This window comes from Staurois parvus, unplaced genomic scaffold (assembly GCF_062004578.1).
Source record: "Staurois parvus isolate SC_StPar_1 unplaced genomic scaffold, SC_StPar_1.0 ptg000981l, whole genome shotgun sequence".
Classification (NCBI taxonomy): domain Eukaryota; kingdom Metazoa; phylum Chordata; class Amphibia; order Anura; family Ranidae; genus Staurois; species Staurois parvus.
In genome coordinates this window covers 102,250-129,729 of record NW_028318777.1, presented here as the reverse complement: position 1 = coordinate 129,729, position 27,480 = coordinate 102,250, and the positions used below count along the sequence as shown (strand labels likewise).

At 39.0% G+C, this 27,480-nt stretch overlaps 2 protein-coding genes across 2 annotated transcripts in view; one reads left to right on the top strand and one right to left on the bottom strand.

Annotated features, from left to right (window-relative positions):
- MPZL3 (myelin protein zero like 3) overlaps nucleotides 1–25,608 on the top strand; it is a 79,657-nt gene extending 54,049 nt beyond the window's left edge. Inside the window, exon 6 of the mRNA XM_089657312.1 lies at nucleotides 24,879–25,608. Coding sequence (XP_089513438.1) covers nucleotides 24,879–24,896 — 18 coding nt within the window. The 3' untranslated portion in view covers nucleotides 24,897–25,608. The remainder of the gene's footprint in view (nucleotides 1–24,878) is intronic.
- LOC149441456 (RNA-binding protein 7-like) overlaps nucleotides 25,170–27,480 on the bottom strand; it is a 46,567-nt gene continuing 44,256 nt past the window's right edge. Inside the window, exon 6 of the mRNA XM_089657311.1 lies at nucleotides 25,170–25,480. Within this exon, the coding sequence (XP_089513437.1) occupies nucleotides 25,406–25,480 (75 nt within the window). The 3' untranslated portion in view covers nucleotides 25,170–25,405. The remainder of the gene's footprint in view (nucleotides 25,481–27,480) is intronic.

Here is a 27,480-nt window from a genome sequence, read left to right as displayed (position 1 = left end):
TTTGGGTGCAGCATTGCATGACCGCGCCATTATCAGTTGAATTAGTTTTATTGTCTGGTCAGTATTGTTTTATTATACCCTTTTGCTGGATGAAATAAACGCACACATGTTCAAGCGGTATCACGCTATTCTGGCCTCCTTGTTTCTTTCTGGGGCTCTCTGGTGAGCTTCCAACCACTTGCAGAGTAAAGAGCTATAGGGGACAGAGCCATGCATGACAGCTGAGGGTCCACATCGCAGAGATTGACCAGATCTTGCCTTTGATAAGTCCTGGAACCATACCTTGAGAGGGGTTATCTCTTACATGCGCATATTGGTTGTGCATCTGGTGAGTGCACAATCTTTTACCAGTTTTGGATATCACCATACATCACCTTTTTGGCTATCACCGTGTGTCAATAGAGATCCATCTGATCCTTCACCTCACCCTACCCACTGGGAGATTGAGAACTATATATTTGTGTGTTATTTGAGACTATAAGGGGCAGTATAATAACTATACCCTGCCTGCGTTTTGCAGGGATATACTCTTGCATTTTTGATATCTTGCATGTTTTAATATATAAGCGCTGCACCTTTTTTATTTGACAGATATCCCCCAAATGACCCCTTTTTGCAGGGTAGACAGTCCGACGTACTTCATAAGAGGCATGGCGAGTTTTTTGAAGTTGTATTTTTTTTTGTAATTTTTCGGAAAATGAAAAAATGCAAAAAAGTATTTTCCCTATTTTTTTTTTTTTTTACATACTGTCACCAGTGCAGTACAGCGTCTTCATATAACCGGCATGGCGGTGATCTGGGACACTGACTGGTGACAGTATGAAAAAAATATATATATTTTGTTTTAATTTTTTTTATTTTAAATTTTTTATTACATTTGTTTTCTTTTTTTTTAAAGATTTTTTTTTTTTTTTTCATATTTCACTATGTCCAAAGTAGTACAATGTTACCATAGTAACATTGTACTACTTTGGGGAAGTGATCTGTATTTTTTTTTTTTTTTGCACAATTTGCTTATAGCAAAGAATTACTTTGCTATAAGCAAGCATTTACCTGAATTACATCGATTCATTCAGGGTTTTTTTTTTTTTGTTTTTTTTTTTGTGCTTAGCTGTGATTTGGCCACAGCTAATCACATGACATGTGCATATGATTAGCTGTGACCATTCACAGCTAGACAGTAGTATACAATGGATGGCATGAATGAAGCCATCCATTGTGTACAACTGTCATGTGACCTGCTGTGATTGGTCACAGCAGGTCACATGGTACCGGCAACGGGGCCGGTACTCAGATCTGTCATCGGCCGTGTCCGAGGTACACGGCCAGTGACAGATCGCGCTGCTGCGCGGCTCTGCAAGCGCGAAAAGTGCGCATGTGCGGGAGGACGCCATTTGGTGCCCAACCCGGAAATCCAATACATTTTGCCGGCCGCCTTTTGGCTATTGGCTGGGTGTGTATTGGTTAAAAAACCTCTACCTCCTACATAGATAAAAAATACAGTGATTACAGAATAACCCACATTGAAGAAAAATATATTTAAAAAAAATTCTTCCCAAATATATTGATATATATTTGAAGTGCTACAATTTTGGCTATAGATAGATAGATAGAATAAATATCATGTTGAAATGCATTTTTATTTTAAAAAATTAATTTCAAATATACATTTTTTTAACATATTTGTAAATGCATTCCAAAAATGCAGATTTGTATTTTTAAAGATATTACAGTATATCTGAAATCTATTTTTTAAAATTTTTCTCATATATTTTGTAATAAAAATGCATTTCAACACAGCAGTGTATATATATATATATTGAATACGGCCAAAATTTTAGCATTTCCAATATATGTCAATATATTTGGGAAGAATATTTTTAAAATATATTTCAAATATATTTTTCTTTCATATGGGAAACTAATTATAAACCAATGAAAACATAAAATAAACTGATGCTGCCAACACCTAAAACCCTGCAATGTCACACATTGGTGATGATAAACAAAAACAAACACTGCATACTGTGCACTATTACAACATTTCATTAACATTACCACACACACAAATCAGCCATACCTTCATGATCACTGACCATATAAGTAAATAACATTGATTATCTCATGACAATGGCATCTGAAAGTCCATGGGATATATTGGGCAGCAAGCATGTTGTTCTTGAAGTTGATGTGTTGAAAGCAGAAAAAATGGGCATTACAGTTGTGTATGGCTCAACAGAAAAAATATATAGAAATCCCCCTGCGCTCCACAGAACCTAGTGAGTAAGCTGCTATCACCTATTCTCTATACCCCAAGATATGTGAAACAAATTATATAAGTGGTGAAGCGCTCAACTAAAATAATCAAAAAACTAGTGCAATAACCCCTTTATAAATATACACTGGTGAAAAAGGTGATAAATGATACCTCTTATACAAATAGTACAATAATAACTAGTGCAATATCCTCATCACTGTATATTACATCCCTAGTGGTGTAGTGATTATTACTTAAACTGTGCAAAAAAAGTACTCAAATACAAATAATCAGACCGATTTAAATAAAAAACAAATAGGATGGTGATGCCACACTGTGCAAAAACATAACAAGTGTTCAAATCATATCACTCCATGCTGCAATAGTGCTCTTCGTGAAATCTTGACGTGACTCCCCTCAATGATAGCCAAAATGCCCCCTCACCTTCCACATTCGACCCTTGCGGGTCACAGAGCTTTTTCTATATATATAATTGCCAGGTTTATTCTCCTCCACTGCCTCCACCGACCATGATCCTCCTCCAGGCAGTAAGTAATACTCCAAAAGCTCCCCTCATAAAACGGACTCTGCCAGATATAATTCTCCTCCACTGCCTTCACCGCTCAAAATCCTCCTCCAGGCAGTCAATTACACTCCAATACCCCTCATAGAATGGACACAGGCACAGGTCGCATATGAAAAACAGAATCACATCTCCATAGTGCAACACCGTTTAATACACTTCCTCAGTAAAATCGAACATTACACTCACATGTCCTTCAGCAAGGTAAAGCAGTTCCCATGTACTATGGGTGTATACAGGTGTCCAAAGATGGCGTCCAAACCCGGAACCGGAAGTACGTCACCCCTATACGTCGACGCGTTGCGCCACAGTCACGTGGCTTCTTCAGGATACCGTATTGGATGGCCGCACTTCCTTATAACCGCTCTCCTAATCTACAAGGGGCGTGCATATTAACTCCATTTTCATGGAGCCCTCTACCCAGGACGTCCGCGATCCGCCGCTACTTCCCCTACTCCCAACAATCAATGAAGGGCATATATATCTATATTTACAAGGATGACCCATATATAACGATATGCTTTATTAATACAATTAACCCCCATTACAAACTTTTATTACCCCATATTTAATATTTATTAAAATAGGTATATAATAAATACCAATCATAAGCCAAAGAGGGATTTATTAAGGGAATAAACCGATATAAGTATCAACACACCCATACCTACTACCAATACTTCCCTACTCCTAATAATTGGAACCCCCATTCCATAAGCTAAATTTAATACATTATATTTATTTTAAATACATTAATTTGAAGAAATATTACTAAAATAATTTATTTTAATCCATTCCAATAGAACCATGATTAAAAATCTACTAAAAAACCTAAAAAATATCTAAAAAATATATTTAATAAAAATCTAATACAGAACTCCTGTATACTACCCATACCACATGTACACATAGAAGAAATCATACATTTCTAAAATCGCCACATCTCGCATCTTAGGTTTTAACCAAATATTATTTAAAAGTCATTGATGAAACAATTGAGGTCAAATTCGATATTTAAACCTCTAGGTGACAACGTTTGCATAAAATAAATCCACTTAGACTCCGCCTGACTAATTGTTCTCACTTTATGGCTTCCTCTCCAATGTTTTTTATAACGCTCTACCCCCCAGAATTTCAATCCCGAGGGGTCATTACCATGATGGCTCGCAAAATGTTTGGAAACATTATGTTTTGGGTTCCCCTTCAGTATATTTGTCACATGTTCTCTTAATCTCACCCACAAAGCCCTTTTAGTGCGTCCCACATACTGCAGACCACAGTTACACTCTAGAACATAGATGACCCCTTCAGTTTTACATGTAATGAAATCTTTAATCTTAAATGGCCTACCATTGCTATTGGACGCAAACTCTTTCTTCTTTTGATTTTGCCCTTTTGTGGCTTTGCAGACACTACATTTTTTGCAAGGAAAAAAACCGGTGACATTAAACAGGGTACCTTCTCTATTCGTCTTAGGTGGATCCAATACGTTCTTCATAATTTTGTTCCTTAAAGTGGGGGCTCTCCTATAGACAAACTTAGGTTGTTCTGGCAATATATTGCCTAATAACGGATCCATTTTTAAAATTGGCCAGTGCTTTTTAAAAACATTTTGAATTTTTTTATATTGTAAATTAAAATCCAGAATCACCGCTACTTGATCAGCCTTCTCCTTATCATCACTTTTTATCTTATTCCCAATAAGTATCTTTCTATCCATATTGGCCACCTCCAATTTACTTTTCTTAAGATCAGACACAGCGTAACCCTTGGATGCAAATCTTTCCTCTAAAATCATGGCCTGAGTATTATAATCTTTTTCATATGTGCAATTCCTTTTTAACCTGATAAACTGGCCCTTTGGAATATTCAGTAACCACGAAGGAAAATGGCAACTCTCTATCGGGATGTAACCATTCCGGTCCACATCCTTAAAATGCGTTATGGTACTAATACTTTCCCCTTGTACTTGGATGTCCAAATCTAGAAATTGGATGGACTGGTTACTGCATTTCCATACAAACTTTATATTTTTATTATTATTATTTAATTGTTTCAAAAAATCCATCAGTTTGCTTTCATCCCCTTTCCATATGATGAAGACATCATCTATGTACCTTTTATACAACGCCAGTTCAGCAGGTTTATCCTTATATACCGTCTCTTGTTCCCAGTGGGCCATGAACAAGTTTGCCACACTTGGGGCAAACCGAGCTCCCATGGCTACACCCCTAATCTGTCTATAAAAAACTTTGTCATACCAAAAATAGTTATGACTCAGACTGAAATCCAAACATTGTATAATAAATTTCCTCTGTGTCCAATTCAAATTACTTAATTCCCTCAGACCCCACCCCGTAGCTTCCAGTGCATCCTCATGATTAATAATCGTATATAACGAGGATACATCAGCGCTAGCCAATATTATGTTAGAGCTCCCCTTTTCCTCTTCCAGAAGCTGAATTAGATGTTTAGTATCTCTCAAAAATGATACCGTATTCTGGACCAATGGTTGTAAAAAGGTATCTATATATTGGCCCAATCTAGCCAATACCGATTGGATACCGTTGACAATAGGCCTCCCCGGTGGGTTGGCAGGATCTTTATGTATCTTAGGAATTGTATAAATAACTGGTATACGACAACATTCTGGTACCAAATATCTACTTTCCTTACTGTTTAATATTTTTCTCTTTTCACCTATTTTAATTAACTGTTCCAATTCTTTTCTATATATCCTTGTGGGGTCTTTTGGTAATTTCAAATAAGTGTCCGCATCATCCAATTGCGCCTGTAATTCACTACAATAGTAGTCCTTGGAGAGTACAACAATTCCCCCTCCCTTGTCTGCCGGCCTTACTACTATGTCATTCCTTTTCATTAATTTGTTCACACCTATTTGGAATCCATGGTTAACCTTCTTATTTGGAATTTGTAAATTCTCTAAGTCTTTATTAACCATTTTCTTAAAAACCTCCACTTGGTTATTACTGTTAATCTGAGGGTTAAAAACAGACTTATTTTTCAATGCGGTATGGGTAAATTTATCATTAAAACTCTTAAAAGTCTTATCTTTGGCTCCAGTGAGCCCTAAAAAATATTTCTTCAAGTTCAATTTCCTGATATATTTCTGCGTATCTATGTATGTACTGAACTTATCCATATTCTTAGGGGGTGCAAATTTAAGACCTTTGTCAAGGACCATAATCTCTTCTCTTGACAGGGATGTTCCACTAATGTTAAAAATCCCTTCCCCTATTGGTCTCTTTTCCTTTTGTTTTTTGCTTCCTCTGCAGCCCCTTCTCTTCCTGGGCTTTTTTGTTTCCCTGGTACCGGACTCTTCTCCCCTTTGCCCCTCTCTAAAAAATCTCTACTAGGATAATAATTCAACGGTTCAAATCTATTCTGTGTTGGGACAGGACCCTGATTATCATACCTAGGTGGATACCAATCTCCATTCCTAGGACTTCTCTCATAATAGGGTTGATAATTCATCCCTTGTTGAGGATAATTCATCCCTTGTTGCGGATAATAATTCCTTGGTTGTTGGTAATCTGACCTAGATTGATTCGATCCATATGATTGGTAATAAGGTCTCCCTCTTTTACCTCTCCCTCCTTGTCCATTATATGATCCTCCTCTTTTCGCAGGTCTCCACCCATTATTAGGAGTAGGGTAAGACTGTGTATTGTATTGCTGGCCTCCATTATATGTGCCACTAACTGGCTCCTTATAAGACACATGCGGGGTAGGAGCTTTATCAACCACTATTGGTTTGACTGGTGTAGAATTGGTAGATCCTATATCCGGATTAGGGGCTGAGGATTGCCACTTGAACACCAGATTTTTTGAAAAATCATTGGTGTCCCTATGGTATTTCTTCATTTTTCTAAATTTCACCTCCGTATCAACTTTTTCCAAATCTTTACTTAATCGTTTTGTTAAATTGACCATTTGCGGTGTATCCTTAAATGGTTCAATTTGTTTCCTTATATCCTCTATTTCCATCTCCAAATTCCTCATCTTTTTCTGTTTTCTTTTAAGCAGTCAGGCGGAGTCAGGCGGAGTCTAAGTGGATTTATTTTATGCAAACGTTGTCACCTAGAGGTTTAAATATCGAATTTGACCTCAATTGTTTCATCAATGACTTTTAAATAATATTTGGTTAAAACCTAAGATGCGAGATGTGGCGATTTTAGAAATGTATGATTTCTTCTATGTGTACATGTGGTATGGGTAGTATACAGGAGTTCTGTATTAGATTTTTATTAAATATATTTTTTAGATATTTTTTAGGTTTTTTAGTAGATTTTTAATCATGGTTCTATTGGAATGGATTAAAATAAATTATTTTAGTAATATTTCTTCAAATTAATGTATTTAAAATAAATATAATGTATTAAATTTAGCTTATGGAATGGGGGTTCCAATTATTAGGAGTAGGGAAGTATTGGTAGTAGGTATGGGTGTGTTGATACTTATATCGGTTTATTCCCTTAATAAATCCCTCTTTGGCTTATGATTGGTATTTATTATATACCTATTTTAATAAATATTAAATATGGGGTAATAAAAGTTTGTAATGGGGGTTAATTGTATTAATAAAGCATATCGTTATATATGGGTCATCCTTGTAAATATAGATATATATGCCCTTCATTGATTGTTGGGAGTAGGGGAAGTAGCGGCGGATCGCGGACGTCCTGGGTAGAGGGCTCCATGAAAATGGAGTTAATATGCACGCCCCTTGTAGATTAGGAGAGCGGTTATAAGGAAGTGCGGCCATCCAATACGGTATCCTGAAGAAGCCACGTGACTGTGGCGCAACGCGTCGACGTATAGGGGTGACGTACTTCCGGTTCCGGGTTTGGACGCCATCTTTGGACACCTGTATACACCCATAGTACATGGGAACTGCTTTACCTTGCTGAAGGACATGTGAGTGTAATGTTCGATTTTACTGAGGAAGTGTATTAAACGGTGTTGCACTATGGAGATGTGATTCTGTTTTTCATATGCGACCTGTGCCTGTGTCCATTCTATGAGGGGTATTGGAGTGTAATTGACTGCCTGGAGGAGGATTTTGAGCGGTGAAGGCAGTGGAGGAGAATTATATCTGGCAGAGTCCGTTTTATGAGGGGAGCTTTTGGAGTATTACTTACTGCCTGGAGGAGGATCATGGTCGGTGGAGGCAGTGGAGGAGAATAAACCTGGCAATTATATATATAGAAAAAGCTCTGTGACCCGCAAGGGTCGAATGTGGAAGGTGAGGGGGCATTTTGGCTATCATTGAGGGGAGTCACGTCAAGATTTCACGAAGAGCACTATTGCAGCATGGAGTGATATGATTTGAACACTTGTTATGTTTTTGCACAGTGTGGCATCACCATCCTATTTGTTTTTTATTTAAATCGGTCTGATTATTTGTATTTGAGTACTTTTTTTGCACAGTTTAAGTAATAATCACTACACCACTAGGGATGTAATATACAGTGATGAGGATATTGCACTAGTTATTATTGTACTATTTGTATAAGAGGTATCATTTATCACCTTTTTCACCAGTGTATATTTATAAAGGGGTTATTGCACTAGTTTTTTGATTATTTTAGTTGAGCGCTTCACCACTTATATAATTTGTTTCACATATCTTGGGGTATAGAGAATAGGTGATAGCAGCTTACTCACTAGGTTCTGTGGAGCGCAGGGGGATTTCTATATATTTTTTCTGTTGAGTTGTACCAATTTACCTCCCGCAGCATACATGGATGTGTTTGGGTTTTTGGAAAGCAGAACCATTAATCTGGAGGATGTATTTAACAAGGATGGTATTAGTAAAAATGGAGATTTGGATACTCTCCTGAGGAGATTAGGTCATCTTATGGAGAAAAAGGTCACTACATGGTGGGATATGGCCACTCATGAAAAATACCTAAAAGATAGATTAGTCCCCAGGAGATTAAGATGGGATGTTCCCATCAGCGATGGGCTTACGGATGCAGATTCTGTAGAAGAATGGTTCTGTTTTTTTAATGAAAAAGGTTTGGAACTGGTGCAATTTTTGCTTAAAAGAAAACAGAAAAAGATGAGGAATTTGGAGATGCAAATAGAGGATATAAGGAAACAAATTGAACCATTTAAGGATACACCGCAAATGGTCAATTTAACAAAACGATTAAGTAAAGATTTGGAAAAAGTTGATACGGAGGTGAAATTTAGAAAAATGAAGAAATACCATAGGGACACCAATGATTTTTCAAAAAATCTGGTGTTCAAGTGGCAATCCTCAGCCCCTAATCCGGATATAGGATCTACCAATTCTACACCAGTCAAACCAATAGTGGTTGATAAAGCTCCTACCCCGCATGTGTCTTATAAGGAGCCAGTTAGTGGCACATATAATGGAAGCCAGCAATACAATACACAGTCTTACCCTACTCCTAATAATGGGTGGAGACCTGCGAAAAGAGGAGGATCATATAATGGACAAGGAGGGAGAGGTAAAAGAGGGAGACCTTATTACCAATCATATGGATCGAATCAATCTAGGTCAGATTACCAACAACCAAGGAATTATTATCCGCAACAAGGGATGAATTATCCTCAACAAGGGATGAATTATCAACCCTATTATGAGAGAAGTCCTAGGAATGGAGATTGGTATCCACCTAGGTATGATAATCAGGGTCCTGTCCCAACACAGAATAGATTTGAACCGTTGAATTATTATCCTAGTAGAGATTTTTTAGAGAGGGGCAAAGGGGAGAAGAGTCCGGTACCAGGGAAACAAAAAAGCCCAGGAAGAGAAGGGGCTGCAGAGGAAGCAAAAAACAAAAGGAAAAGAGACCAATAGGGGAAGGGATTTTTAACATTAGTGGAACATCCCTGTCAAGAGAAGAGATTATGGTCCTTGACAAAGGTCTTAAATTTGCACCCCCTAAGAATATGGATAAGTTCAGTACATACATAGATACGCAGAAATATATCAGGAAATTGAACTTGAAGAAATATTTTTTAGGGCTCACTGGAGCCAAAGATAAGACTTTTAAAGAGTTTTAATGATAAATTTACCCATACCGCATTGAAAAATAAGTCTGTTTTTAACCCTCAGATTAACAGTAATAACCAAGTGGAGGTTTTTAAGAAAATGGTTAATAAAGACTTAGAGAATTTACAAATCCCAAATAAGAAGGTTAACCATGGATTCCAAATAGGTGTGAACAAATTAATGAAAAGGAATGACATAGTAGTAAGGCCGGCAGACAAGGGAGGGGGAATTGTTGTACTCTCCAAGGACTACTATTGTAGTGAATTACAGGCGCAATTGGATGATGCGGACACTTATTTGAAATTACCAAAAGACCCCACAAGGATATATAGAAAAGAATTGGAACAGTTAATTAAAATAGGTGAAAAGAGAAAAATATTAAACAGTAAGGAAAGTAGATATTTGGTACCAGAATGTTGTCGTATACCAGTTATTTATACAATTCCTAAGATACATAAAGATCCTGCCAACCCACCGGGGAGGCCTATTGTCAACGGTATCCAATCGGTATTGGCTAGATTGGGCCAATATATAGATACCTTTTTACAACCATTGGTCCAGAATACGGTATCATTTTTGAGAGATACTAAACATCTAATTCAGCTTCTGGAAGAGGAAAAGGGGAGCTCTAACATAATATTGGCTAGCGCTGATGTATCCTCGTTATATACGATTATTAATCATGAGGATGCACTGGAAGCTACGGGGTGGGGTCTGAGGGAATTAAGTAATTTGAATTGGACACAGAGGAAATTTATTATACAATGTTTGGATTTCAGTCTGAGTCATAACTATTTTTGGTATGACAAAGTTTTTTATAGACAGATTAGGGGTGTAGCCATGGGAGCTCGGTTTGCCCCAAGTGTGGCAAACTTGTTCATGGCCCACTGGGAACAAGAGACGGTATATAAGGATAAACCTGCTGAACTGGCGTTGTATAAAAGGTACATAGATGATGTCTTCATCATATGGAAAGGGGATGAAAGCAAACTGATGGATTTTTTGAAACAATTAAATAATAATAATAAAAATATAAAGTTTGTATGGAAATGCAGTAACCAGTCCATCCAATTTCTAGATTTGGACATCCAAGTACAAGGGGAAAGTATTAGTACCATAACGCATTTTAAGGATGTGGACCGGAATGGTTACATCCCGATAGAGAGTTGCCATTTTCCTTCGTGGTTACTGAATATTCCAAAGGGCCAGTTTATCAGGTTAAAAAGGAATTGCACATATGAAAAAGATTATAATACTCAGGCCATGATTTTAGAGGAAAGATTTGCATCCAAGGGTTACGCTGTGTCTGATCTTAAGAAAAGTAAATTGGAGGTGGCCAATATGGATAGAAAGATACTTATTGGGAATAAGATAAAAAGTGATGATAAGGAGAAGGCTGATCAAGTAGCGGTGATTCTGGATTTTAATTTACAATATAAAAAAATTCAAAATGTTTTTAAAAAGCACTGGCCAATTTTAAAAATGGATCCGTTATTAGGCAATATATTGCCAGAACAACCTAAGTTTGTCTATAGGAGAGCCCCCACTTTAAGGAACAAAATTATGAAGAACGTATTGGATCCACCTAAGACGAATAGAGAAGGTACCCTGTTTAATGTCACCGGTTTTTTTCCTTGCAAAAAATGTAGTGTCTGCAAAGCCACAAAAGGGCAAAATCAAAAGAAGAAAGAGTTTGCGTCCAATAGCAATGGTAGGCCATTTAAGATTAAAGATTTCATTACATGTAAAACTGAAGGGGTCATCTATGTTCTAGAGTGTAACTGTGGTCTGCAGTATGTGGGACGCACTAAAAGGGCTTTGTGGGTGAGATTAAGAGAACATGTGACAAATATACTGAAGGGGAACCCAAAACATAATGTTTCCAAACATTTTGCGAGCCATCATGGTAATGACCCCTCGGGATTGAAATTCTGGGGGGTAGAGCGTTATAAAAAACATTGGAGAGGAAGCCATAAAGTGAGAACAATTAGTCAGGCGGAGTCTAAGTGGATTTATTTTATGCAAACGTTGTCACCTAGAGGTTTAAATATCGAATTTGACCTCAATTGTTTCATCAATGACTTTTAAATAATATTTGGTTAAAACCTAAGATGCGAGATGTGGCGATTTTAGAAATGTATGATTTCTTCTATGTGTACATGTGGTATGGGTAGTATACAGGAGTTCTGTATTAGATTTTTATTAAATATATTTTTTAGATATTTTTTAGGTTTTTTAGTAGATTTTTAATCATGGTTCTATTGGAATGGATTAAAATAAATTATTTTAGTAATATTTCTTCAAATTAATGTATTTAAAATAAATATAATGTATTAAATTTAGCTTATGGAATGGGGGTTCCAATTATTAGGAGTAGGGAAGTATTGGTAGTAGGTATGGGTGTGTTGATACTTATATCGGTTTATTCCCTTAATAAATCCCTCTTTGGCTTATGATTGGTATTTATTATATACCTATTTTAATAAATATTAAATATGGGGTAATAAAAGTTTGTAATGGGGGTTAATTGTATTAATAAAGCATATCGTTATATATGGGTCATCCTTGTAAATATAGATATATATGCCCTTCATTGATTGTTGGGAGTAGGGGAAGTAGCGGCGGATCGCGGACGTCCTGGGTAGAGGGCTCCATGAAAATGGAGTTAATATGCACGCCCCTTGTAGATTAGGAGAGCGGTTATAAGGAAGTGCGGCCATCCAATACGGTATCCTGAAGAAGCCACGTGACTGTGGCGCAACGCGTCGACGTATAGGGGTGACGTACTTCCGGTTCCGGGTTTGGACGCCATCTTTGGACACCTGTATACACCCATAGTACATGGGAACTGCTTTACCTTGCTGAAGGACATGTGAGTGTAATGTTCGATTTTACTGAGGAAGTGTATTAAACGGTGTTGCACTATGGAGATGTGATTCTGTTTTTCATATGCGACCTGTGCCTGTGTCCATTCTATGAGGGGTATTGGAGTGTAATTGACTGCCTGGAGGAGGATTTTGAGCGGTGAAGGCAGTGGAGGAGAATTATATCTGGCAGAGTCCGTTTTATGAGGGGAGCTTTTGGAGTATTACTTACTGCCTGGAGGAGGATCATGGTCGGTGGAGGCAGTGGAGGAGAATAAACCTGGCAATTATATATATAGAAAAAGCTCTGTGACCCGCAAGGGTCGAATGTGGAAGGTGAGGGGGCATTTTGGCTATCATTGAGGGGAGTCACGTCAAGATTTCACGAAGAGCACTATTGCAGCATGGAGTGATATGATTTGAACACTTGTTATGTTTTTGCACAGTGTGGCATCACCATCCTATTTGTTTTTTATTTAAATCGGTCTGATTATTTGTATTTGAGTACTTTTTTTGCACAGTTTAAGTAATAATCACTACACCACTAGGGATGTAATATACAGTGATGAGGATATTGCACTAGTTATTATTGTACTATTTGTATAAGAGGTATCATTTATCACCTTTTTCACCAGTGTATATTTATAAAGGGGTTATTGCACTAGTTTTTTGATTATTTTAGTTGAGCGCTTCACCACTTATATAATTTATTACAGTTGTGTATGGAGCTATATACCTGAAGACCAGTCAAGGTGCCTATGCTGACCCGTGTCCACAGCCAAAATCACCTGCAAGGGCCACGTGAGCATCAGAACTGGGCCATGGAGCAATGAAAGATGGCCTGGTCTGATAAATCATATTTTCTTTTAAATCATGTGGATGGCTGGTGCATGTGCATTGTGTACCTGGGGAAGAGATGGCACCAGGAATCAGTCTGGAAAGAAGGCAAGCCAGTGCAAGCAGTATGATGCTCTGGGCAATGATCTGCTGAAAAACTTTGGGTCATGCTATTCACATGAATGTTACTTGCAGGTCTGCTGTTAGCAATCACGGGGCCTCGTACAGCCTACGTGACAGGACCCCCCCCCCCATAGAAAATGGCAAAATGATATTTTCACAAAAAAAAACAACACTAAAATCATTATTAGAAGACACAAATATAATACAACTTACAAAATTCCTGCTAAAACTAAAAGATAAAACTGTATTGATATAGTAAACAAAGTTGTGTGTGTAAATGAGGTCTTGGGGCTCATTCATATAGGTGTTGTGGCTTGTACAGCGTGAATCAAGTTTTTTTTTTTTAATGTGGCTAGAGCTGTGTGTAGGCAGCCTATGTTATGCTATGGGGATGCAGCAGCTGTATGAACACAGCCACAGGGCCTAATTTGACAGGCATGTGGATGCAGGTGTATTGCCTCCAAACACTGACAGTGTGTATTCAGGGCCACTCACCCATACCTGCACAACTATGAAATTAGGACCTGCGGCTGTGTTTGTACAGCAACTACATCCTCATAGAGCAGTGTTTCTCACCCTTTATCCTTTTTAAGGCACCCTTTAAAATTATGCACAGTTTCAAGGCACCCCAATAGTTTTCTATATTGCAACAACATCCACACATTAGAAATAAGTTATTCTTGCAAAGCAAATACACTTTTGTACACTGTTACTGACTAGTTTTCAAGTATTTGTTTTACCTCATTTTCTCTTCACCATGCACATGTCCCTGGTGCTGACAGAGATGTGGGGTCCTTTCTCTGCAGCCTCAGCTGCACTGAAGATGATTGAACAGGATACAGAGGCTCTTATTCATTCATAACCTGAAGCACAGTAAACACTGTTTACTATGCTTCAGTTATGAATGGACACAGGAGTGATCAGTATGGATCACTCATTGTATCCATTCAGAAAAGGAAGGGGCCAGCAAATTATATTTTTATTGGCCCCTTCCACCACTCTCCAACCTGACACATCCCCCTGATGTACCTGCAGCAGCCGGTGGGAGAGGGAAGCTGACAGAGCTGCAGGAGCGGGGCCCGGGAACACAATGGTGCACACACTGGAGTCAGACGTAGGGCGGACAGGTAGGGGGATTGGTGCGGCGGGGGGCAATTACAGAACAATTTTTTTTTTTTTTTTTTTAATTTTAAAAAGACTCATGAGCCAATGTAGTGACTTTCACCTTCAAAATGTGTAACAAAATAAAATATACTATTTTTTAAAAAATGAATAAAAACATAAAATAAACCAAAAATAAAAACAATATGTGGTTCGCAAACACTTCACACCCAACTCATATAATAGTGTATATAATAGTAAATAAATACATTATTGTGCTGCGCTCCCTAAAAACAAAAACAGCATGTGCATATATATCAATTTTCAGAAACATGCAATAACCCTCTTAATTGTGTTCCACTAAAAATCCACCCATGCAGCAAAAACATCCCAATATAATACACAAAAAATCCTCATTGGAAATCACCCATGCATCAAAAAACATCCCAGTGTAATAAACAAAAGTCCTCTTTCCCATAAATCAGCTTCAATCAAATGGATTAATTCCAGGTTTCCAAGTTCCTTGTAGCAACACTGCTGCTCTATTATGTGCTCACCTATATTCACAGCCTATCAGGCTAATAAACGCAGTTTATCCCACCCATGCATCAAAAATCATCACAGTATAATAAACATAAGTCCTCTTTCCCATAAATCAGCTTCAATCAACAAGGTAATGGAACTTTATAAAGATGGAAAAGGACATAAGAAGATGTCCAAAGCCTTGAATATGCCAATCAATACTGTTAAATCGCCTATTAAGAAGTGGAAAGTTCGGGGATCTCTTGATACCAAACCAAGATCAGGTAGACCAAGAAAGATTGCAGCCATAACTGACAGAAGAATTGTCCTGAATTCAAAGAAAAACCCACAGGCAACCTCAAAAGAAATACAGGCTTCTCTGGGAAAAAGATGGTGTGGTTGTTTTTAAGGAGCACAATACGGTGATACTTGAACAAAAATTAGCTGTTTGTCGAGGTGACAAAAACTTTGACTGCACCAATGCCACAAAAAAATCCCAGTTACAATATGCATGACAACACCGTGACATGCATAACCGGGCCTTTTTGTGTCATTGATGCAGTAAAGGCTTCTTTCTGGCACCTCAACCATGCAGCTCATTTTTATTCAAATGTCGTCATATTGTGCTCCTTCAAAACAACCACACTGTCTTTTTCCAGAGCAGTCTGTATTTTTCTTGTGGTTACCTATGGGTTTCCCTTTTGTATCCCAAACAATTCTTCTGGTAGTTGTGGCTGCAATCTTTCTTGATCTACCTGTTACTTGGTTTGGTATCAAGAGGTCCCTGAATTTTCTACTTCTTAGTGGAAGTGATGACTGGCATATTCAAAGCTTTGGACATCTTTTTATGTCCTTTTCCATCTTTATAAAGTTCCATTACCTTGTTACGCAGGACTTTTGACAGTTCTTTTCTGATCCCTATGGCTCAGTATCAAGCCTAGTCAGTGCTTCCACATAAGAGCTAACAAACTCATTGACTATTTATACACTGACACTAATTGCAATTTAAAAAGCCACAGATGTGGGACATTAATCTCTAATTGGCATTTTAACCCGTGTGTGTCACCTTGTGTGTCTGTACCAAGGCCAAACATTCCAAGGTATGTAAATTTTTGATCAGGGCCATTTGGGTGATTTCTGTTTGTTATGATTTAGAAAGGAGCCAAACAACTATTTGATAATAAATGGCTTCATATGATCATCATCCTTCAATAATAGAGCATTTTTTGCCATGATCAGTCATATTTTCAATATTAATGCAAAAATTTCACAATTTCTGCCAGGATATGCAAACTTTTGAGCACAACTGTATTTAAAAAAAATTGTGAAAATGTTCCACAGAATTATGACAAAAATGACAACTTCAAAAAGCTTGCCATGCCTCTTACTAAATACTTCAGATGGTATACAAAGCGGTCATTTTGGGGGTAATTCTACTGTCCTGGCATTTTTGGGTCTCAAATGAGTACATCAGCATTCAGTACATCAGTATTTATCAATTTTCAGATGTATGCCATAGTTTGTGGACTCTGTAACTTTTCTACCAACTAAATCATAAACACTGATTTGGGTTATTTTCACCAAAAACATGTAGCAGAAATACATTTTGGCTTAAATTTGTGTAGAAAGATTTATTTGCAAAATGTTAGAAAATTTTGTTGTTTTTTTTTTTGTTCATAGCGCAAACAAATAAAAAACACAGTGGTTATTAAATACCCTTAAAATAAATCTCTATTTGTGTGAAAACAAAATGATAAAAATTTCATATGGGTACAGTGTTGCATGACCGTGCAATTTGTAATATAAAGTACGACCATGCTGAAAGGGGAAAATTGACCTGGACAGGAAGGCAAAAGTGCCCAGTAGGCAAGTGGTAAAAGAATTTTGGGTTAATATATGCCCTGCCTTGTGTTTTGTTTTCAGGTTTATTCCGTATGTGCTGTTGTTTTTAGTGAATTGACTTTCATATGTATTTAAGATACCTCAAAATATGTTCAAATGTGCATGTTATAGATTTTTTTATTTATTTAAATATTTATAAATTTTTCATATTACAGATTTCACCAAGAAAAAAAAAACACAGATAAATATCCAAAACATTTCTACATTACCCCCTATAAAAACTGTTTCCTCTCCCCTCCCTCTCTCCCCTCCCTCCCCCCCACCCCCCACCCCTCTGCATGTTAAACCACTCTTTCCTCTTTAAAGCAAGGAGACATTTTCTATTATCCTAACTTATACTTTCCTATATTTCTCTTTCAATTCAGATTTTTCCCATTTTTCCCATCTCGTATAGTAAATCCTCATCTTGTCTTCCTGCATATGGTAAAGTTTTTCCATCCTACCAATCCTCCTCCTTCAGCACCTTTGTTTTCTGCCAAAACTTGGGTATCAAACCTTTAGCAGCGTTTAAATAGTACCATATACCTGTTTCTTTATATTTAACCACTTGCCGACCGCGCATAGCCGAATGACGGCTGCACCGCGGCCGGCTAGTTCTGGGTGGACGTCATATGACGTCCTCCCAGAACGCGCTCTCCTGCGCGCCCCAGGGGGCGCGCACCCGGCGATCTCCGTGATCGCTGTGTCCTACGGACACAGCTGATCACGAGATGTGGTGAAAGGCCGATCCCACCGGCCTTTTACCACGTGATCAGCGGTGTCCAATGACACGCTGATCACAGGAAAATGCAAGTGCCGGTTCTCGGCTGCACTTTCCTCACGCTGTCAGATCGTGAGGAAAGTACTGCCGAGAATCGGCAGTTGTCAGAGCGGGGATCGGCACCGATCATCAGGGCACTGATGATCAGTGCCCTGATGTGATGATCAGTGCCCTGATGATCGGTGCCCAGCAGTGACCCCCGCAAGTTCCTCCCAGCAGTGCGCCCACTAGCCCCGCCCACCCATGCCCAGCAGTGCCCCCACCTGTGCCCAGCAGTGCCCCCACCTGTGCCACTCTGCAGTGCCACCTACCTGTGCCCAGAAGTGCCACCTACATGTGCCAGCAGTGCCACCCACCTGTGCCCACCAGTGCCACCCACCTGTGCCCACCAGTGCCACCCACCTGTGCCCACCCACCAGTGGTGCCCACCAGTGCCGCCCACCAGTGCAGCCCAGCAGTGCTGCCAGTCAGTGCCACCAGTCAGTGCCCAGGGGTTGTGCCAGTCAGTGCCGCCAGTCAGTGCCCAGAAGTGATGCCAGTCAGTGCCGTCTATCAGTACCCATAATCAGTGTCACCTATCAGTGCCGCCTATCAGTGCTGCATATCAGTGCCGCCTATCCGTGACCCCTAATTAGTGCTGTCTATCAGTGCCGCCTATCCGTGCCACCTCATTAGTACTGCCTATCAGTGCCCTTTAGTGCTGCCTATCAGTGCCCATCAGTGCCGCCTATCAGTGCCCATCAGTGCCGCCTCATCAACGCAAATCAGTGAAGAAGAAAAAATACCTGTTTGAAAAATTTTATAAAAGAAACAAATAAACTTTTTTTTTTTTTTTCAAATTTTTTGCACTTTTTTTAATTTATAGCGCAAAAAGTAAAGCGCCCAGTGGCGATTAAATACCACCAAAAGAAAGCTCTATTTGTGAGAAAAAAATGATCAAAATTTCATATGGGTACAATGTTGCATGACGGCGCAATTGTCAATCAAAGTGCGGCAGCGCTGAAAGCTGAAAATTGGCCTGGTAAGGAAGGGGGTATAAGTGCCTGGTAGGCAAGGGGTTAATTACTGATAACTCGATATTATGTAAGAGGCATATCGTTGGGTCTAACCCTATGTCAATCCCAGTTATTATCTCAATCAGTTTAACTATTGACTTCCAAAAAGCCTGAATTTTCGAACACTCCCACCACATGTGAAAAACTGTGCCAATCTCTCCACCACCCCCTCCAACACCACTTTGAATTCTCACCACTCATCTTATGCTCAACACTCGATGTAATGTCCCATCTTGTCAAACACTTATAATTTAATTCCACCTCTCTCATACTTACATTTTCGTGAATCAGTCTAAACATCTTTTTCTGTTTATCCTCATCTAAGTCCTCACCCATATCTTTTTCCCATTTTGTTATAAAAATTAACTTTGTGTTCGTGTCTAATTCAGTGAGTATTCTATATACTTTGGCAATACCGTGCTTCCCATCCCTTCGTGTCTCCAGCAACCTCTCAAACAAGTTCCAATCCTTTTTTAATCTCAGTGGTTTCGGGAAATTCCCAGTGAAACTTTTCAATTGATATTTCCACTCATCTATACTAGTGAAGATCTCTTCCTTTTTCTCTTCTAAATCTTTAAGTGGTCTCAATTCCTCCTCTATCAAAACATCTCTCAATTGAACATCTTCCTTTTTGAAGCATCTCCCTGTTATCTCTTCCCTGCCCGGTGGGAAATACCCCGTGTTTCTTAGTGGCATTAATATAGAATTAAAGTTCCATTTCATATTTTTGTGCAAGTTATCCCATACCCTTAAAACATTTAAAGTGTAAAGACTTGTGCTATCTTTAATTCCTCTATATTGTGCTGGCACCCATATAATCTTACTCAAACTAGTTCCACTAAGTTCGTTTTCAACTTTCACCCAGTTTTTTCCTTTTAAGTTAAATGTGCAGTCATAAATTCTTGCTAAGATTACTGCTTTATAATATCTCTTAACATCTGGCAGTCCCAATCCCCCCTTCTCTTTATTCCTACTTAATGTTTCGTATGATATTCTTGTTTTTTTATTCCTCCATATATATCTTGATAGCATTCTTTTTATTATCCTAAAAAAAAGCCTCTGGGAGTTTGATTGGGATCATTTGAAATCTGTACAGTATTTTGGGTAGAATTACCATTTTTACTAGATTTATACGTCCTATCCATGACAGGTTTCCTCTTTCTAATGTTTTTAATCTCTAATCTCGTTTACCATTGAAATATAGTTTAATTTATACAGATATTTATATGAAGCAGTAAGTTTTATTCCCAAGTATTTTATATCTTTCTCTCCATATAAAGGGGAATTCCTTTTGTATTTTTTCTTTTTCGCCCTTTGGTATATTAATATTCAGAATCTCCGTTTTTGTTGGATTAATTTTTAAGTTCGATAGTTCTCCATATTCCTTCAGAATCTTCATTATATTTGGGAGTGTTATCTGGGGGTTCCTCACATATAACAATAAATCGTCCGCAAAGGCTGCTACTTTATAATCTATGGATTCTATTTGGATTCCCTTTACATCTGCACTTTTCCTTATCAGACAACAGGGGTTCCAATGACTAAACGTACAACAGTGGGGACAGTGGGCAGCCCTGTCTTGTACCATTTGACATCCTAATGGGTTCCGATTTCTCCCCATTTACCGTGATAATTGCGGTAGGCTCACTATATAGTTTTCCTATCCACTCTCGCATTCTCTCTCCTATCCCCAGAACTTCCAAGTTGTCCATCATAAAGCCCCAGTCAACTCTATCAAATGCCTTCTCAGCATCAATTGATAACACTACCACCAGATCTTTCCCTTTTCTACTTTTCTGGATAAGCATCAGAGTTCTCAAACCGTTATCTCTACCCTCTCTCCCTGGAACGAAACCCACCTGGTCCCAGTGTATCAATTCAGGCATTAAAGCTTTCAACCTGTTTGCCAGAACCTTTGCGTATAGCTTAGTGTCGGTGTTCAATAATGAAATTGGTCTATAGCTAGAGCACTGAGAAGCATCTTTTCCCTCCTTGTGGATAAGTACTACATGGGCCTGTAGAGATTCTCTCCTCACCTCCATCCCACCTCCCAGAGCGTTCATATATTTCTTTAGCTTAGGTAAAAGTAATTCCCCATATTTTTTATAGTACTTCACTGTATACCCATCTGGCCCTGGACTTTTCCCGGCCCCTGTACTCTTTAATGCTGCTTTTATTTCTTCCTGAGTAATTTCCGCCTCCAAGGAGTTCAATTGTGCTGCGCTTAATTTCGGTAGTCCCGCATTTTTTAGATATATCTTCCTTTTTTCGGTATTAACCTCTTCTGTATTTTTCGAAGAACTTAGGGGACTAATGTTATACAGCTTTCTATAGTACTCCGTGAACACTTTAATGATCTCTTTAGTTGAGTGAACCAACTCCCCCTTGGGGCTTTTTATTTTATCTATATAATTCCTGTTTTTCTTTTTACTCAGAGCTCTCATTAAATGTTTTCCTGGCCTCCCCTCTCCCCATCTATATCTCTCACTTAATACTTTGTTGTATACTCTCCTCATCTCCTCTTCCATCGGCGTCTCTAGCTCTCCTTTTTTGTTTATTAACCTCTGCCTTTTGTTATTTTGTTCTTATGTATCTGATCCAAGTCTAATATTTCTTTTAGAAGCCCACTTATTTTCTCTCTCCTTTCTTTTTTCTTTTTTGCTCCAATCGCAATCAAGATTCCTCTTATATATACCTTATGGCTCTCCCAAACTGTGGCTATCGACACCTCCTCTGTCTCGTTTTCCTCAAAATATAACTTAATCTCTTCCCCAATCTTCTTAGCAGTATCCTCATCTAGCAAAAGAGCCTCATTTAACTTCCATCCTAGGCCTCCCGTCAACCGCTTTCCCCATCCCATTTTCATTACGACAGGTGCGTGGTCCGAGAGTGTCCTAGCCTCTATTTCTATTTTATCCAAGAATTCAATAAGTTGATGATCTATTAATATATAATCCAATCTTGAATACATCTCATGTGCATTTGAGAAGTAGGCATAGTCTCTCTCTTTCATATGCATAATTCTCCAGGTGTCCACCAGCTGGTACTCGTGGATCACCTTCTTCAAAGCTCTCAGAGACCTACCCCCTTCCCTCTGCACATAAGAGGTTGCATCCTTTTGTGGGTCCATACAAAAATTTAAATCTCCCGCTATTATCAAACGACCTTTTTTAAAGTCCATCAGTTTTTCCAACACACCCTTCAAAAACATCTCCGGATTCTTATTGGGATAGTATATATTAGCTAAAGTACACTCGATTCCTTGTAGTTTACCTTTCAAGAACAAGAATCTTCCCTCCGGGTCAGTCTTTCTATCCTCCAGCTCAAATCTTATATTCTTTGCTAGCCCTATTGCAACCCCTTTTGCTCTTTTAATTGGAGAGTCGGCATAATACCATACTGGATAATATTTAGATTTTAATTTCACGTTTGACTCTATCTCAAAATGTGTCTCCTGCAAGAATACCACTGAAGATGATCTACGATGTAACTCTTTAAATAATCTAAATCTTTTCCCCGGGCTATTCCATCCGTTTACATTATACGTTATAAACTGTATTTCTTCCATCCTTCTTCTTAAATCTCTCTACCTCTCCTCCACTTCTCTTCCTCCTCTGTCCTTGCTTTTAAACCTCCTTCTTTCATGCAAAGTATTGACCCTAGAACCTCTCCCCTCCCTCCCCCCTCCCCTTTTTCCCCCTACCCCTTTTTAGGCTTGTAGAATGCCTACTAATCATTTGTGGGTCCAATCCCACCTTTGATTTAAGACTTTGGGGTTGACCTTCGCCCATGAACGGCTCACCTCTCCTCCATCCTCCCCAGTTTCCCTCTCTCTAACAAATTGACTCAAAAAATTTCCATTACCCCCACCAACCAAAAAAAAAAACCTCCGGAGGTGATACCATATTATCAGAAGGGGGGCGAATGGAAAGAGAGAGAGGGAAAAAAAAAATCCCTAATTCTCCCCTCACTCTCTCCCTCACCCTAAGCCCCCCCCCCCCCCCCATTCCTCCCCCGACCCACTGCCAGTCCTCTTCTGTTTCTCCTTTTTCTTCTTCCCATCCTTCTATCTCCATTCTTTGCAAGTCCAGTCTATCACAAAAATCTCTCAGTTCCTCCGGAAATCTCAGGTAGGCTGTGACTCAGTTTCTCCATCCAATTAGGCATTCTGGGGTTCCCCATCTATACTGCACATTCTGCTTTCTCATTTGCTCCAATAAAGGTCTCAGGGATCTTCTTTTCCATGGGGTCTCTGGTGTTAAGTCCGCATACATTTGGATGTCTATATCTCTATATTTAATTATTAATCTTCCTCCAAATCTCATCTTTGTCCCCAAATTTTTGAAACTGAACAACTGTATCTCTCGGTCTCTCCTTCCCCGTGATCTGTTTGAACTTTCCTATTCTGAACACTCCATCCAGTTTAGTCACTTCTGATTCTGCTCTGTCCATTATGGAGTTTAAAATTTTACTAATTCATACAATGATTCCCCTTTTACAGACTCTGGAATTCCTCGTGCCCTGAGATTACTCCTTCTTTCCTTGTTCTCTTGTACCTCCATCCTATAAAGCAGTTTTTTCTGAATAAAGCCCATGTTTGTTATCTTCCTTTCTAGTTTAACTATGGTTTGGGCCTTATTCTTAACTTTCTCCTCCGTTTCCTCCACTCTCAATAACAGATGCCCCAAATCATTCCGAATAGTTGCCATTTCTTGCTTTATCATTTTCTCCAAACTTTGAAACATTTCTATCATCTCTTTCTTATTTGGTACTTGTAGTTCACCATCAGATTCTTTTTTCTCCAGACTTTCCACCATTTGTTGATTACAGCTGCTATTCATGCCCAGTGATAATCTTGGGCTATTTCCCAGACTGGTTTCCATTTCACCTTTTTCACTAGCGCCTTGGGGCCTTTCTGGAGTAATATTTCCTTGAGAAGTATATTTCTCCACCTCTTCTTAACCCTTGGGAATCCCCCCCTCCTCTCCTTCACCTTTTTACTCCTCTCTGTCACAGAAGATTATAATACACAGAAGATTCCAATACACAGAAAGCCCCAGCCGCTCTCACTCACCCTTCTCTTTTCTCCTTTTCTTGGCAGAGGCTCCGGTCCTCGGGTAGAGGGCTTTTCTCAGGGCTTAGTCCTAGGGGGATTCCTCCGGGTCTCTTTGGGCTTTTCAATCACTTGGGGGCCATCCCCAGGCAACAGGCTGGGTCTCCTGACTTTCCTGGGTCCAGGGCCAGTCTGCACGCCGGGGGACGAGGCCAGGAGTAAACCGGCACCTCCCTCTCTCCTCGGGACGCCGGCTGGTCTCTCCTCCTCCCAGAGATCCTCCGCGGCTAGTCACGTGTTCCCGCCGCATCACCTCGTCTCCCAGCTGCCCATGTTCCTGTCTCATGCAGCCCCGAGGGGATCAACCTCTCTCTCCACTTTACGTCCCGCTCACATCCCCTGCTCTCCAGCCTCTCCTCCATGGCCTGCCAAACTCCGGTGAGTCTGCCCCTTCATATGGTTGCTCCAGAGGGTCCCTGGGGAGGACGGGAAGCGGAGCCTAGCAAAATGCTAGTGCCTCACGCTCTCCTCAGCCGCCATGTTTGGGCTCCTCCCCCCACACCAATGGATACTTGACCTTTAACCTGCATGTTATAGATTAATCTGATTGATGTGATAAATTATTTGATGAACTGAAAAACTTTTTTGTTAAACCAGTAAAAATGCATAGGAATGTGAATATCACCTTTGTTATCCTTTACAGAACTGAGGTTTATATATATGTCCTGCCTTGTGCTCTGTTAATCCATACACTAACATATTCTTTATTTCAGGATTCAGATGATTACTGAGATGTTGAGGATCTCTGTATGACTGGAAATATACGGACTATGAAGGTGTTCTACAAAATAATGCAGAGAAATACTTGAACTATATAGATTTACTCGGACTGACGTGATCAATGTTTTTTCTTCTGTTCAACCCAAAGTGCAGTTTCACTCTGTTATATTTGACATGGACTTAAAATACAGGAGAACTTGAAATAAATGAAAGTACATATTTTTTATACATTTGATAAAATGTTAATTATTTAGGTATTTTTTTCTGTTGTACAGCTATAAATTATAATTGTAAAATACCAGCTGTGTGACTGGAATCACCCTTCTTATGTTTTTTGTTACTGTTGTGGGATTTTCTTAATGGGAAAAATATTGCAAAAAAAAAAAAAACTATATTTTTGACAATTCAATTTGCACACTTTCAGCAAAAGTGAACAGAACAACCACAAACAATTCCTGAAAATGTAACGGATAACCAAACCCAAGAACAAAAAATGTAATATATTACAGTTTACCAGTTATTAGATGTGGTGACTGCATTCTTCTTTTTTTTTTTTTTCTCGGCTAAGTACATTTTCAACATGTTCAGGAAATACCTGTTGATTTTGCCAGAAATACAGTGTTATTGACATTTACTGTGAGCTACAAAGAAAGTAAAACATGTCTTTTTTTTCTGTAAATTTTGAATCCCATCAGCCCCATTTAATAAAGATGAACAAACGTAGACATGTCTGAAGTCCAGCCTGGGTGACAACCATGGATGCCCCATAGATACAGTTGATGAACAAGCCACATATGGATGGGAAATGTGTTATTTGAGGGCTTACACACTGCTGCTATATGAAGATGTCAATAGGTCCTTACAATTACAAAAAAGAACCCCACCCCAAAATATTAGAAATGTTTTTAGCCAAAAACTAGACAAGGAGATGGTGTTAATTAGAACCATAGTGCTTAGGACTTAGTGATAATAGGGGTTAATCAGGGGCTAAATAGGTAATACTTAAGGTGCTCTAAATAAATATATATATATATATTTTTTTTTAATTTAACCAGCTGTCTGCGGGAAAAAAAAAAAGGTTCCTCCATCCACAAATGAGACAGATGCAGGTATTTCCCCCTACCTTGCTAGGCAATTGTATTCAGACAGTGGGAACCAACACTGTCAGCATACACCAATGAGGGGCTGCAGCTGGCCATAGATGGTTCAAATCTCAGCAGGGAACAGTCAAGATTCAAACCATCTCGGGTCAGGCTGATTGTACTCAAGTTGATTATTGTACAACTTGGGTAAAACCAGCATGTTGGATTTTTACATGAGATTATTGCTAGCGGCAGTTGTTTTTTCCTGCAACACGTAGCTGCAGGAAAGAAAGTTGCATCATCTATAGCTTGCATTAGTTAATGGGGCTCACAGCACAAATGCTGGTTTCTTGCACCATTCCAACTTAGTCAATTCTCCAGATTGTGTTTTTGGCATACATCAGTCTTTGTGAATCCCCTAAAATGTATCTATTTTTATTGTTATTTTAACAAATACAGACTCTGTAACGTGTTATATCATTCAGTGATCAGTGCTTGAAAAGGTTCTGAAGATTGCTCTGATAGATTGATCAGCAGCTGTACCTGTGGGAGTAGGTCTACTGCAGCAGGGAATAACTCCAGTATGTATGAGGTCATATGAGATGTACAATATATTGCCAAAAGTATTGGGCCACCTGCCTTTACACACACATGAACATTAATGGCATCCCAGTCTTAGTCCGTAGGGTTCAATATTGAGTTGGCCAACCCTTTGCAGCTATAACAGCTTCAACTCTTCTGGGAAGGCTGTCCACAAGGTTTAGGAGTGTCTCTATGGGAATGTTTGACCATTCTTCCAGAAGCGCATTTGTCAGGTCAGGCACTGATGTTGGAAGAGAAGGCCTGGCTCGCACTCTCTGCTGTAATTTAAGGTGTTCTATCAGGTATAGGTCAGGAATCTATGCAGGCCAGTCAAGTTCCAAACCCCAAATCCAATTCCAAGTGCCACCCCAAACGCGCTTATCCATGTTCAAATAAAAAAATGCAGCGCTTGAGTGTATAATACAGGGAATTAGCATGAATAACAGATTTAAATGTTCATATTTCAACATGCACCAGATTCCACATTCTTAAATTGTTAAAACAATAATCAGATGAGTAATGAAGATCTATCCGTCTAATCAAGGTGCATATAGTGATGGTGATGCTAAAATCATAAGTTCTGTGATGTATCCAAAGAAATCCGTGACTTCCGTGATAGGGTAATGACTGTATAATGCACTAACCAGATAGCGCAAGTACATGCGCATTGGAGTATAATGACCTACTCCTGGTCACAGCCAGATGGTCCTCAGCGTGAAGCCCTCAAGGACACCAGTGCACCACTCTTGCCGTCTCCTACCACCAGGGGGGGTGCGCCTCTTTACAGTAACACGAAATCACTTTGTATCCTCTATCGCCAGGATTGGTGTACTTTCTTATCAGGAGATCATCTCAGGGGCTCAGCAATAAGACCCAAAAGAAAGAAATCTTGATAGTGTAGTATTTTATTCAAAGGTAAAAAAGTAAGTAA